The following is a 15,094-nucleotide window of genomic DNA, read 5'->3' as shown; positions in this document are numbered from 1 at the left end:
CTGTCTGCCTCAACTCAACAGGCAACAAAGGAAGAGGCCGGGAGCTACTCAAGTGTGCTAACCTAGTCAGTCAGAAAGGTGTCACCTTATTGTGTCATTGTATTCGAGAATATATCCGTGCACCTTTTTTTCCCCCCCAGACGTACCAACCCGGGACATGTAAACGCCGATGCGATTGCTGTGGACAGAGAAGCATAATAACTGCAAGGTAATGTTATATTGTATGTTTTCGACAACAAGCGTGAAGGAAACTAGCTGATTGGCTTTGGTTGGTGGGAAGCTAAAGTTAGCTAAGGTACCTTTCGTCAGCCAACAAAAGGTGGAAAAGCGAAGCTTTATTTCAAATTCGTATGCATTTGTTATTCTTATGATCGTAAGTGGCGTGGTAAATGTTTATTTAACCGGGGGTATTTTAAAATGCGACCTATTATTAATTTACATGGTGACCAGCAAAGCAAATGTGCTAACAATATAGCTCGTCGTAGTATCATATCTGGCAGATTTTATTATGTTCTATTGACGCGCTATATTCAAGATACAACCATTACTTTTGTCGAGTGCTCATTGATGCTTTCTCTGTTGTTTCCTATTATTATAAAATGGACGTTTTATTTTAAAATGCTAACTTTAATGGCTAAGCTAAAAGCATGCATCTAAATGTGCAGGCCGTGCTAAGCTAGGTCAGGACAAAACCTTGATTCTGTTTCTATAATAAGATCAGCCAAGGAACACGTTATATAAACTACTAGTTATTAACTCGCTGGTAATAACATGTTAGGTAAGACGGGAAGTGTTTGAACTATGATGATAGCGAGCTTTTTTCTTTTTGTAGCATCAAATGAAAGGTGCTGGAAGTGGAACTTGACCCATACAGTCAAGTCGAGTCACATTTTCTCTTCTCATAATGGTGAGTAATCGGTCTGCAGCTGTCTTATTAACACCTTGTTTGGTCTGTTTTGATCTTGTTGTGCCGCTTGTGTCTGTGCGTGTGTGTAATTTAATCTCTCACCCCCGAATGCAATCAAAATTGTTAGCAATCACTTTTAAACCGCTTCATGCAAAATTGCTGAGTCTTTGAGCCTTAAATATTGAATCTGAAGAGTTCCGGCTTAAAGGTTTACGTTCGTGTACAAACAAATACTGAATTTGGAAAATCGTCTGTGCAGGTGATTAGACAGTGATTCGATTGAATCTGTTATCCTTAGTACACTCAATGGTTAGCAATGACATTTAAACCACTTGATGTTTAGTTGCTATTGCTAAGTACTTGAACCTTTTACTTTATGCAAGGCAAAATATTTAAAAGTGTTTGGAAATGTCAGCACTCAATGCCGTTGCGGTAGAAATGGAATGTTTTGCAGTCAACAATAATTAATGCCCACACCCTGTTCTAAACATGTTTTTAAAAGACGATTGTGTTCTATGTTAGGTCACAAAAGTTTCCACAACTTCAGTCAGCAAACTCTCTCTTAAGATATACATTAGCTAATCAAAAGCTCTCTTACCACACTTTCATACAAATTAAACAGTATAGCTATTACATTTTTACAAACACGGATTAGGAATAGGCTGATTATCGGCCGGGCTGGTTATCAGCGCTGATACTCAGCATTTCAGTCTTTTTTTTTTTTTTAATTAAAACTAATATAAGTAAAATATGGAAATATAAATCAGATATTAAAATTTTGGAAAATATTTACTGTAGAAAACAATAGAGAGCTATTCATGTTTGAGTTTTAATTTGACTTGGGAGTTCCCTGAACATTTTGTTAGATTTTTTTTTTTTATAAAGATCTCTATTTTCTGAGATTAAAAAAACAAAACAAATCCAACGAAAACAACATTTGGCTAATCTGAAAAGTTTTAGGCATATGCATAAAGACATTTTTATCCTTGACTACTAATAATCCGTATCGGCTGTGAAACAAAAAAAACATTTCGGTCTACCTTTAGTATAAATGCATAATGTAAATAAGAGTGAAGGATACATTGTGGTTGTTTATAATCGTGTGTATTTCTTTTCCCCGCTTTCTGAAGGGTTTGGGGGCTCTGCTGTATGCATGACTTATGTACGACCTGATGGGAGGATACTGCGGCTAGTACTTTCATCAGGCTACAAGGAGAGACATCTCATGCCGCCCACCTTGGCGGAGGGCCAGTCAGAATGAAGAAGATCAGCCTTAAGACCATTCGGAAGTCGCTGAGCATAAAGGGCAAAGAGGACGGCGACTTTGTCATGCTCCAGCAGGCCCCAGTGGCCGCAGAGTTCTCAAAGGATGAGTCACTTTTTGGTGGCTGCTACACCAAAGACCTTTCCATGTGCGATCTGGGCGGCGAGGAAGACAAAGGCGGGCAGAATAAGAGCCGTTCGAAGAGCGAAGGCCTGATGGGATCGCTGAAGAGAAGGCTGTCGGCCAAGCAGAAGGCGAAGAGCAAAGCCGGGTCCTCTGCCATTGGCTCGACGGACGACGAGGACACCTTCTCCTCCTCGTCTGTGCCCATCAGCTTCAACGAGGTTAAAGCCCAGCGACCTCTAAGGTCTGCGTCGCTACGGAGTCACCACTACAGCCCCTCGCCATGGCCTCTGCGGCCGGTCAACTCTGACGACGCTTGCATTAAGATGGAGGTCAAAGTGAAAGCCATGGTGCACTCTCCGAGCCCCAGCCCCAACTTGAACGGCATCCGGAAGGAATTCAGCGATTTCCAGATGGACGGGCTCTTTCAAGACCAACCCGAATCCTTAAAAAACCTCCAGCCGCCACAAAATGGTGAGCTGCATCTAAATATTGACGACAATGACGTGCCTGTGGTGCTGGGGTTGACGCCCCAAGACTACATTCAGTACACGATGCCTTTAGATGAGGGAATGTACCCAGAAGGGTCCCACTCCTTCTGTCTGGACAGCGCGTCTCCTATGGAGGTGGCGGCAGAGGCGGACAACGGGTCCCCGCTGATGGATCGGGGCCAGGAGGAGCATGACATGGTTGGCGGTTTGCCTCCAGATCTTTTCATGGACACCTCAGTTAACAGCCTTCTTCTCGGTTCTGCTGGCGTCATGCTTCAAAGCTCGAGAGGAGAGCCCCCGCCCCCCCTCTCTCCCCTCCTGTCTCCGACGGGCAGTAACGGCCGCTTTCCCAGGACGTTCTCCGGCTTCGGCTCCTCGGACAGCCAGGTTGCCGAGAGAGTCCGACACCACCTCAACTTCGATCCCAATTCGGCTCCCGGAGTCAGCCGCGTGTACGACTCGGTCCAAAGCAGCGGGCCCATGGTGGTGACCAGCCTGACGGAGGAGTTGAAGAAGCTGGCCAGGCAGGGCTGGTACTGGGGTCCCATCACTCGCTGGGAGGCGGAGGAAAAGCTCATCAACTTGGCCGACGGCTCCTTTTTGGTCCGAGACAGCTCGGACGACAGGTACCTGCTCAGCCTGAGTTTCAGGTCACAGGGCAAAACCCTCCACACCCGGATCGAACACTCCAACGGACGCTTCAGCTTTTACGAGCAGCCGGATGTGGAAGGACACACGTCCATCGTGGACCTCATCGAACACTCGATAAAAGACTCGGAGAACGGTGCTTTTTGTTATTCCAGGTCCCGCCTACCGGGGTCTGCAACCTACCCGGTCCGACTCACCAACCCCGTGTCCCGGTTTATGCAAGTACGCTCCCTGCAGTACCTTTGTCGCTTTGTCATTCGACAGTACACAAGGATAGACCTTATCCAGAAACTGCCCTTACCTAACAAGATGAAAGATTACTTACAAGAGAAGCACTACTGACACAAACAGGACAGTGGTGGCTATTTTGCACTTTTTACGTTCAGTGAGGTGTACACAAGGTTTACACGCACCTAACTAACCCTTTTGAGATGATCGGTTCTACTTGGAGGTCAACCACACAAAAAAACTGACGCGTTATCCCAGTTGCACAATGAAATGCTGGAACAAGGCTTACCTAAAACTCAAAATTGAAGGCAACTAGCTCATTTTTAAAATCAAGAATTTCACTTTGATCTTTTGAAAAATATTACCTGCAAAACTGATCAATTTTAAGCATCAAAACATGTTTGCTAACAGTCACGTTAACCTGCATTGACTGTTGAAGCAGCGATTTAGTCACCGGATGTTTTCTTATCATGAATTAATCTTCGAAAAAGATGACGTATTACAAATGTTCTTCACTGTGCGTCAACTGGTGAACGCTTTGGTTTTGAGGTAGAACCTGATAAAGCACAAAATTATACAATTAGAGTTTGAGATCAGACAGTTACTCAGTAATTGCAAATACAAATGTCACATAGATATGAAATCCTATTTTGGTTTTGTTTTTATGTATACATTTCTGTGGCTGTCCAAAATTGAGACATTTGAAACAATTTGGTCGTGCACAATGAGCTTTAAATTAATCTTTGGCTATGTAGAGCCATTCTATATTATGCAAGTCTAACGGTACTGATGATGCTGGATTTTTGGATTTTATTTTTATTTTTTTTTAATGTTGCGCTGTTTGTGGAAACGGCATTGTGTTAATCTTGTACTCTGCAAAAAGTGGGACCTATGATGCTTTTTCGTGATTTTTAAAATTTGTATTTTTTTTTCCATCTAAATCATGTTTAACAGGACTGAGACAAATGTATGTTTAGCGTTTCTATTCTTTCCATGACAGATCATCTGTGATGTCTATATTGGGTTTTCTAATATAACCAACCATTTAGGTCTAGATGAAATACGGACCTGTTTGAACATGAATAATAGCTCGATATAATTTAGAATCTTAGCACCAGTTTAAAGTTTGGGCATGATTTCTCAGTCAGGCAAGGGGTTTTAATCCAAATGTTTTGAAATTTTTAAGCAAATTTAGTGAAAATGTGCAAAACAAACGTGTCTTATGCCCGTCTCCATTTATTATTTTACGAGTATTGAGAGGAGATTGCACCATGAGATGTCATATGAGAGCATCTGTCTGCTCTCAGACGGACTGGTCGTCAAAGACTGGTTGTCTTTTTCTAGTTTGTTTTTGAAAATCTAATTGAGCATAATAGGTCCCCTTTTAACATGTTTTTTTTCTGTGTAAGGAATACTACACAACAGTTGCAGTGAAAAACTTTGCTGCTCTTTTTAAGTCTGGTTATTTGCATGTAGTGAAGGCTTCAACGGTTGACCTCTGAGAAAAGATGTCACAATGGGTTTTACCACATTACGTAAACCCCGATAAAGCCTTGACGTGGTTTATAATTATGAACAAGTACTCTCCAACCTAAAAGCAGACCTGTCGTCACTTGACCTGAATCTGTGTGCAGTGACTCGTGTGTCTTAGAGGTCTGACCCAGATCAATTGAATTCCCCAAATGGTGTAAGCCCTGTGTGAAAGGATTTGGGAAATCCAACGTTTTGGCTCATGACAATTCCTTTACAGTCGTAAGGCTTCATTAGAATAGGGTGACCAGAATTTCAAAATTAAAAACCGGGACACTACAATTACATTGAAAATCAAATCTTGTGTACAAAAAATTCTCACCAGGAACTATTTACAACAAATTTAATTGCTAGTCAATTTGGTTGTGTTATTACTTTCACTAATGCTAAATGTATCTTGGTTGACCGTTCAATAGCTGCAAATAAGACAATACACTCACCAAGGCTCTGTCAAGGCAGCTATTGAAAACTGACTGTGACGCTTACCTAGCACCGGTCTCGCCACCAGAAAAGCTAAACTTACGTTGGGTCTGACTGGCTCGTAGGACTACATTCCCCATTATTCTTATGGAAGCAGGAAGTAGGTCTAGTTCCGGTACAGTGAAAACACTCCTGCCAGTAATTTAACAGTTAATTCCTTTTCAATGTGTTTATCGTATGAATCGCTTTGGCTCAAAATCGAGACTCTCTCAATTAAGCTGTGACGTCTGGTCACCCTAAATTAGAACGGTGTAAATTGCAGGGCTAAAAAGAAAAAAAAACTAGTGTTGTTCCGATACCATTTTTTGGCTACCGATACCGATACCCAGCTTTGCAGTATCGGCCGATACCATACCGATACTTAAGAGTTTTTTTTCCTCAACATGAAAAAGCTGTCCTGCCATTGGTTCAGAGCATTCAAGGGCCAATAGGATATCTTAGATCGGCATGCAGTGAACACGTCATATATCAGTGAATGTTGTGCACAAGTAAGACACAAGATGCTGCATCCAAAATCCTATATTAGCGTTGGAATTAATGGTATCGGCATGTTACTTGTGAGTAGTCACCGATACCACTGTTTTTATGCAGTATCGGTATCGGAACAACACTTAAAAAAAAAAAAACCTCAATAATCACTAGTTTCGCCAGAGAAAAGGGAAAAGCACATCATTACACAAGTGCTTTATAGAAATACCTTGATAGGGAATTCTGGTTATGTCAGTTTTGACACTAGCGCCCGAGCATTGAGAGACGCTCCCTCAGACAACTACAGTATAATAGGGCGTTGGTTTTAGTTAGCTGGAAATGTTGATGTCTGCAAAATGAGGAACTTTTGAATGGTGTTGCATGTTAAAGGTCATACGTAGCATTTGTGCTGTATAGGAAAGACGGATCTAGCTCATCTTAACTTGTGTACTGTTTTCTTTCTACCAAACACGAGTTGTTTTCTTTCCCAATCTGTAGTTTTGTTTTTGCTACATTTACCATCTTGGGGGAATTGCGCTACACGAAAAGGAATGCGTGCTTGTTTGGATTAGAATTAGGAAAACAAACTACATTGAAAAATACTTTTGCACTTGGATACTATCATTTGACATCCTGCCAAGAATGGTCCGTCACAGTCGCACGCTAGTCGCTATTTCTTCATGTAAGCGTTTGGTTTACTATATACTGTATTTAGTTTGGTGTCATACAATTTGTGTGGACATGAAGGCACCAGCATCTTATCCAGAAAGGCGGATCATGAATGTGGACGTACTTTTGATTGAAATGTGAAAGTAAGATGTTTTTGATACAATGTTCTTTCAGTTGTATTTCCGTCTTCATTTGCGATTCATTGTCACATTATTGATGAGCGGGAACCCTTTTCAGAAAGCGTTGCTGCTGTAATCCACATTACTTCTAATGTACGGTAGTTGATGACACCGATTCCAGATGTTGATTGCCTGCCTGTTCAAGCTGCCGTTCCAATGAAGGTGATCGTTTACACAGCATTCTTTTTGGAAATACCCGTCCCCCTGTCCGTGTTTTGTTGACATCTCTTAAATATATTGGTACAAGACTTTGTCATGTGTTCTACACATTTGTGCTGCTTACCGAAAACGATTTGCCTTTCTTGTATTTAATAACGGGGGAACGAATGTCACCAAGAGTAATATGTACACACGATGGTGTGTTGTCATTTTGGGAGCGCAACAGATTTGCAATTTGTTAAAAACTATAATTCACTTCAAAAGAGCATTAGTAGTGATTAGTAAACACTCTAGAATTACTAGTTTAAACCAGTTTACATTGGTTGTCAACTTTCCAAAGTAGACAAACTTTTGTAATTTCTTTTGTTAATCAGCAGTGGTTTATTGCACATTTTGGATACAGTTTAAGAGTTTTTGTATCTGCCAATTATAAATTATAAATAAAAAAAAATCCTATATTCTAAAAAGGTATTGTTTTGGCTTCCAGTACTTTTTATTTTTGTTATTATTTAAAGGGGAAGTCAACCTCAAAGTTTTCTTTACAATATGTTCTATGCACCCCCACTAGTGTGAACACGGCATTTTGATTCCTATTGCATTTGTGGAGCATGAACCAAGCAGCAAAAACCTACCTGCCCCATCCTGGGGTGGCCATTTTGACACTTGCTGTTGACTGAAAATGACATCACAGTTGCTCAGGTAACAACCAATCACTGCTCACCTGTTTTCTGAGTTTGGTTATGTGATGTTAGCGAGCTAAGCCATGATTGGTTGTTCCCATGGTCCCTAAGCAACTCTGACGCCATCTTTTGTTGACAGCAAGTGGCAAAATGGCCGCCCCATGAGATGGGGGGGAAAAACAGGTGGATTTTGCTGCTTAATTCATAGTCCACAATAGTTATCACAATGCCGTGTTTAGAATAGTGGGAAAAATTGAATACATTGTGGAGAAAATTTATGCGTTGACTTTACTTTTCAAACTTGTCATACAAAAGCAAAAAACGGGACATGTTGCACTTGCTATTATCTGTTAAAATAAACAGTTGCTTCAACAGTGTTATGACAGTTAATCCCCATTTTTACCATCTAACATTATACTTGCAGATTTTTTTTTTATATTCTCATTTATTGTGTTCATGCATGTTTAATTATGAGTTTGTTATCATTAAGTTTTTTTTCTTCATTTTATTTGTTTATGCAGTGTGGCCATAATAGTTCTCTGTAGACCTTTCTAACACCATTATGGTTTAGCAGGAACAGGTTTTATCCAAAAACGTTTGTGCTATAGCATTCCACACAAACACTTTCTTCCATTTTGTTTAACCATCACAACTCGATTTCCATCTAACTTATTTTCATAGTTAACACAACTCTGCCACTTTTTTTTTTTTGTTGCACTTTATCCATCCCCTAATTATTGCATTTCCGCACAAACGGAGGGCATCTTTAACAAACTCATGGGTTCACGCGGTAGCTACCCTGATCATGTCAGGTTTTGACTTGGATCTGCTGAAAACACCATCTGCATGGCGATGAGAAGGCAGCCTTTGTTAACCGCAGCGTCTGACAGGCCTCTCTAGGCATCTGAGGTGAAGATACACAACTGTTTACTCTCCCTCTGCCTGGCTCACAATGATTTATTCATAGCACACTGGTAGTCGTATGTCATATGGAGATGCCTTTGCCCCTCCCTTCAATGAAAAAAACACCCTTCTCCGCATTTCATTTTTAATTTTCTAATTTAAAACAAAGAGCGAGTGAGGGTCTGCTTTCCTGGTGAAGTAAAGTTTCAATCTCACGATGACTGACGTCTATTCTCACAGATGTCGTGTTCAAGGTTACACTGTGATTTAAAAAAAAAAAAAAAAGACTTGGTGATCAATTACTGCTAACCCTTACAATTTCAAGCACAACGTGTGGCGCAGATGCACCTCACTTCAAAAACATTTATCACACAAGTGTAAAAAGAACTTGTTTTTATAAATAAAATGTTCAAATGCTTTATAAGATTTGACATATGGTGATGCTACAGTGTTATTACTTTGAATGTGCATCTACTAACTTTGAGTAACATCTGCTCTGCTGTACCGTACATCCAGTATTCCAGCCCTTGTTGAGACTTTAGGAATAATTAATAATGATAATAATAATATATTTTTTTATTATTATTTTTTTTGGGTCAAATTCCAAATTGTATGAGCAGAGGGTTTTTTTTGTTTTTGTTTTTTGACCCAAAAAGTTCAACTGGTTTTGTAGTGTTTCGGCGTGATATGTTTCTTGTTGTTTCAAAGGGATGTCAACCCAAAATTTCCTTTTACAATAGGTTGAATGCAGTCCCGGTACTCGAAACACGGTATTCAGATTAACAACAAAGCAGCAAAATCCACCCGTTTTTATCCATCTCAGGGGGGCAGCCATTTTGCTACCTGTCGACTAAAAATGATGTCACAGTTGCTGAGGGCTCAGGTAACGACCAATCACGCCGCAGCTCCGGAAAACAGGTGAGCCATGATTGGTCAACAATATAAATGTTAAAACGTTTCCTCGGAAGTTTATGGTTTACTGGCCCTAGGTCTGGGGCTTTTATAAAGGTGGTTTCAACTTGTTAGGCTGGCTAATGTTTACGTTAGCTAGCTGGGTGGGCTATAGCAAGCTAACATCTACTACTACTAATACTTGCTAACACAAATCACTAGTGTTTTAAAAAATTAATGGGAGTGGAGCGTACTTTGCGTCTCCGAACAGACTTCAGAGCATATTTCCGAACGTGTCCGTCATTTTCAGGTATAAGAGCAAGTGGCAAAATGGCTTCCCCCTGAGATAGGGGGGAAAAACGGGTGGATTTTGCTGCTTAACTCATATTCCACAAACACAATATTTATCAGAATACTGTGGGGCCGCATAGAACATATTGTAAAGAACATTTTTGGGTTGATTTCCCGTCATGAAGTTGTACACTTGGCTTCTAGTCTTAGCGTCAAGTTACAGCAAAGCAAAAGATGTTTGGAAAAGACAAATTGCTTCATTTAGGTTATTTTTACTTTAGCTTGTTTAGCTACTGTTGCTAGCAGTCAGGGACATTTTTATTTTTTATTTTTTTAATGTTCACTTCTAGACAAAATTCCTAATTTGTATTCTCAGTTTTGAAACGGTTCACTCTGGAGAATCCATCCATTGCATGTCTGCCGGCTGAGATTAATGATCCGACCCTGCCATCTGGTGCGCCGCGTGGCGCACCCATTTTTCACCTCCAAACTGGGATGATGTTGACAGCTTGAATTAGCCGGGAAACATATATATATCGCTTTAAATGGTCATGCCAGGCAAACATGGGTGGGCTAGGGCAGTAATGATGAAGGCAGTGTTGCCTGCTGGCAACAGATGTCTTTGACTGAAAGGTGCAGCTTTATTAATGCTTGAGCCGCTCACACCAGCAGTGCTCAACCCTCTCCTTCTCTATTTGTCATGCATTAGGAGCCTCTAAAGCCCAATTAGCCTTGTTAGACGAGGGACCGCCTTCTTCAACATCAGCGCTCTACAGTCCTGAAACATCCACCCATCTCGGTGATTATTGTACCCCTACAGGGTAGGTTGGATTTATAGTATGCTACACAGTTTTCTTTTGAGCATAGGTAATGTTTTCATTATCATGTGCTCAGTTCACGTATCATGAAATTGGAAGGAAAGCAGGAAAAATGAAAACAAAACAAAACAAAACAAAACCTTACCATTCCAGATGGTCTTAACCACAGGTTATCAGACCTGTAAGAAAGAAAGAAAGAAGAAAAAAAAAAGAAAAATTCCTGGTCAGTTTGACGTGTGATTGATAACCTGTCAAGTCATTGCTCGAACCTAGCAAGGTCATTAGTCTAGAAGGACACATCAGAAAATATTCAGTGTATTGATTTTCATAGGTTTTTATAATTATTTTTGATCTTAAACTCAATGTCATACAGGTTTTTTGAATGATGGAAACTGAGCACACATTGAGTCGTTTAAAAAGTCACGACAGAAGGAGCCTGCAATGCAATCAAAGCCGCCTTCATTTTCATGATAAAGTATCGGCAGGCGAGGAACAAGAAAACGGGGATAGAGAAATTACCTTGGGGAAATATGAATGGGAAAAATACAGACTAAAAATATTCATCAATACATAATATATTCAATATTTTTGAAAACGGTAAATTGATGCCCATTTTGAGATATAAAATGTAATGAATGCAAATTGCAATCTGTTTAATTCACTGTAATAAATTTACATCATATAGTCATTCATTTAGTCATTTTTTTGGGGCCAAGTGATACTTTGATATTTGCTTTGTGATTAAATCTTTAGGTAAGAAACTGTGGCAAAAAAAAAAAAAAAAAAGTGTTTTAGTGTAACTTTTCTGTCGCTGCAGTGCTTCTAAAACAATAATCTGACAGTGACAATGCACCACCATGTCTCCGAGGTGTCTTCTTCCTTCACTCAAGCAGTCCGCATGGCGTGTGACGTTGAGGAGAACAGGTGGCGGTCATCAGGAAATGGACAGGGCATCATTCTGATTTGGAAACCAGCCTCCTTTTCTCAACGTAGTTGCCGGCTGCCAGGAGGCTTGAGGTTGAAGAGAGATGAAGTGGAGAGCAGGTGGCAGTTTGCGGTTGAACCTCGAATGGACTTTTTAGATCAGACAGCAGAACAGCACACGCCACTCTTTCAAATTGTGATTTCTACCCCGCTGATAGTCGCTCTCATTCTTCCTCTTGCTCTATCAGGAGTGAGTAGCGGAATACCTGAAATGGTTTAGTCCGTTACTGGGCTGAGGCAGGGAAGGCAGTTCCGCACTAGATCCAGCAGTCTGCGCCGTATTTCTTTCTCTGTAACACTGAGGAACAATTTAAAAAGAAAAACAACAACAAAATCTGCTGAGTTAGATTTTTATGCTGATTAAAACTAAAATCGGTACGCTGCTTCCAAAACAGCTGTCAGTTTTATGCTAGCACGTCAAATTTTTCCAGATAAGAAAAATTCCACTGATTAGCTGTTGAAAGACTGTAGTAAGAAGAGCACATTATACGATTGGACTAATCTACAGCTAGTAGGGATGTAACAATATCACGAATATCGTGATATCGCGACATTAAAACTGTCACAATATATCGTCGTCATCATGTCACGATATTAAAAGCAGCACATCTGTTTAAGAAAGTCAGGCTGAGTTCCGTTTGTGCAGTTCTAGCACCCTCTGGTGGCTAGTTTTGTAGTGCAGTTTAATTTTCACAAGGCATGTTTTGGCCCTTCTATGTTTCAAATCCACATTAATCGTCAGATGAACGTAATATGCTTGTGAAGCGAGTCAATATGTGGAGGAACTTAATGTTTTTGCATTAGCAATTAAGTGCCTCAATATTAAACCGTAGGCAGTATTGTGACCCGTTTTGGGCTTTTTGATGGTTCTGACCAAGTCATTTCAAAATAAGATACTGCCTACGGGCTACGTGTTATTGTCGGCACAATATTATGTGTATTTTATTTAGTATGAGCTCATTTTTTTTTTACATTGTTGTGACTTTTTTTTTTTTTTTACATTATTTGTGTCGCCAACCTCCCCACAATATCGTGATAATTATCGTATCGTGACCTTCATATCGTGACAGTATCGTATCGTGATGTTTGGATATCGTTACATCCCGAACAGCGAGGTGGCAACTTAGAAAAGTACACCAGGCAGCAAGTGATACGACTAGTTTTCAGATGTGGTACCCATATAAAAATAAATTAAAATAAAACACCACATCTATGTATAGTCATGCTGTGTGATGAACCAAGGTTGTTCACCTCCCACTGGTGCTAAAACATCGAGTTCTTCTGGCAATTGTCACACATCTGCCACATTCAAACCGTTGTGACAAGCTTTTTATCTTGCATCGAGCAGCGTTATATGGCAGCTGCCTATTGTTTACCGCCAGTTGTCCTTTTATTAGATAACATTTACCAGACAATTAATCCAGACTTGTAATTTCTCTTTATGCAACTGAAGTGGGGATCCATCATGTTCACTTGATATGACAGTGAGGCTCATGGATCTCATCTCCTTAGTCACAGCTTGAGGGGAGGCGGCATTTGATCCAATCACTAAAGATGTATGCTAATTACGCTGCTTCACATCACTGACTGATAGTCATCACAAGCCAAATAAATATTTAGAGCCTTGTTGTTTCCTGGGAATAACTAATGCGTCAATGTGTGGAAGTGTGTGTTTATGGTGTGTTGGTGCTAGAATTACCCAGCAAAATTGTATCCACCAGCTGAGGGAAGCACAACTTAGCTCACTGGCTTTGCAACCAACATCCATATCAGACACAATATCGGTTAAAAAGTAAAAAATAAAACAAAACTCATTGCTATAAAAGAAAGAACTCATATTTAAGCTTCAGTTTTCGAACAAGGCCCTCAATATGCAAAGGCAGATATTGGTCAACAATACCTAAATACCAGTGGTTGAGCGGTGACCTTTTAGAGCGGGCATGCTGGACTGAGAAAAAATGCGAGCTCCCGTAAGAGCACGAGCTGAAAAATTTGGAGGTATTTTTATTGGAAATTTTAATATTAAATATTATTTCATACCACTGTGTAGGTATAAAATTAAAGGGGAAATATTCAGGACTGACACAGGTTGATGTGCACACACACTTTAATATAACCAGCACCGTGGTGAGTGAAATGACACAATCACATGCCCACAAATTTGCCAATACGTTATAATTTACAGTATTTGGAACTGGCTCGTGTCCACGAAGTGCTCAACCGGGAGAGGGAAAAAAATGACATCGCTGTCATATGGGGACTATTTGCACTGGACATTACGACAGTAGTCTGATTACTGACTAGTGACGTAAAGCGCTGCTACTGGGTTACTAAGGTTATTGATGTTTTTGTTGTTTTTTTAACCACTCGTGTTGGATTGTACTGTTTCTGAGCGACAATTAAAGCATTTCCTGTTAACTACAAACACTTGTGCGGACATTAGATCACTTTACAAACTCAGCGGAGCCACAAGCGATTTCAAGCAACAATCAACAGTTTGCTCACCTCTGGACAGCCATTTATGTTTCTTGTACGTCCTGGCTTGAAAGTCACGGATGAAATTCTTCCCTGTTTTCTTGATGACTACTTCAAGGTGTAGAACGACCACTTGAATTATTTTTTTTTCCTCAAAAATTCTCCAGGAAATGAGCACTCATTGGGATTCGGTGATGATCTTGAACTGAACCAGTGACTGTTTACCGCAAACAAGCCAAGTAAGCCAGTTACGCGCATGCGCGTTGTCAGGCTTTTTTGCCATTCAAAAGACGCACGTACAAAACAACGTTCACGGAGCTAACACAATTGGCTCTTTGCACAAATCCGCTGCTTCCTGAACTCAACAACATTCCTTCATTTCCTGTCTCTCATGAGTGGACAAGCTGATTAATCCAGGTGTGCCTGATCTCAGTAACTACAACGACACTGGCCAGACACACCTGGATTAATCAGTTTGTCCACTCATGAAAGACAGGAAACAAAGGTGTGGTATTCAGTTCAGGAAGTAGTCGGGCTGTGCAAAGAGCTCATTGATTTCTCATTGTGTACGTGTGAAACTTCATCGCTCCCTGCGAGGAAAACAGTACAAAATATACAGAATTTAAGACCAAAACAGTAGAACTATGGCATTGTATTTTAGAGGACACTGACAGATAAATATTTTCAATGATTTTATTTTGAAGGGCTTGGGCATGCGCCGCATTAATAGCTTATTTTGAGCGCATGCCACTCACTGCCAAATACCTACAAGTGGTGGATACGTGAAATATTTATTTTTGAGAGTAACTGTTTTCTATCTGAGAAAAACAAACAGAAAATCAGAAGGACGCAAGGGCCACATAATGTTATGAAGAGAAATTGTGTTTAGTCCTAAAAATTGTACAA

The 15,094-nt window shown here is 40.3% G+C and overlaps 1 protein-coding gene and 1 long non-coding RNA gene across 5 annotated transcripts; one reads left to right on the top strand and one right to left on the bottom strand.

Annotated features, from left to right (window-relative positions):
• socs6a (suppressor of cytokine signaling 6a) lies at positions 1–8,180 on the top strand. Its single transcript, XM_077509276.1, has 3 exons — positions 1–208; positions 833–907; positions 2,038–8,180. The coding sequence occupies exon 3, from the start codon at positions 2,165–2,167 to the stop codon at positions 3,773–3,775; it is 1,611 nt and encodes a 536-aa protein (XP_077365402.1). The 5' UTR covers positions 1–208; positions 833–907; positions 2,038–2,164; the 3' UTR covers positions 3,776–8,180.
• Positions 8,181–8,857: 677 nt separating this feature from the next.
• Positions 8,858–14,556, bottom strand: LOC144009492 (uncharacterized). 4 transcript variants are annotated; one of them, XR_013280948.1, is made up of 5 exons: positions 14,219–14,556; positions 11,920–12,011; positions 11,586–11,803; positions 10,875–10,908; positions 10,596–10,689 (listed from the first exon to the last, which is right to left on the bottom strand). It is a non-coding gene; the product is annotated as an uncharacterized LOC144009492 (long non-coding RNA). The 4 variants fall into 4 exon arrangements; XR_013280947.1 differs by lacking the exon at positions 14,219–14,556 and having other exon boundaries at positions 11,920–12,959; XR_013280946.1 differs by lacking the exons at positions 10,596–10,689; positions 14,219–14,556 and adding an exon at positions 8,858–8,989 and having other exon boundaries at positions 11,586–12,959.
• Positions 14,557–15,094: the final 538 nt, after the last annotated feature.

The sequence above is a fragment of the Festucalex cinctus genome, chromosome 20 (assembly GCF_051991245.1).
Source record: "Festucalex cinctus isolate MCC-2025b chromosome 20, RoL_Fcin_1.0, whole genome shotgun sequence".
In the NCBI taxonomy this organism is placed as follows: domain Eukaryota; kingdom Metazoa; phylum Chordata; class Actinopteri; order Syngnathiformes; family Syngnathidae; genus Festucalex; species Festucalex cinctus.
The sequence above is the reverse complement of the archived record's forward strand: the minus strand, read 5'-3'. Positions and strand labels throughout refer to the sequence as shown.

What these genes read in the sequence shown, in the direction of transcription:
- socs6a (XM_077509276.1), top strand. Translation starts at nt 2,165, where the DNA reads ATGAAGAAGATCAGCCTTAAGACCATTCGGAAGTCGCTGAGCATAAAG.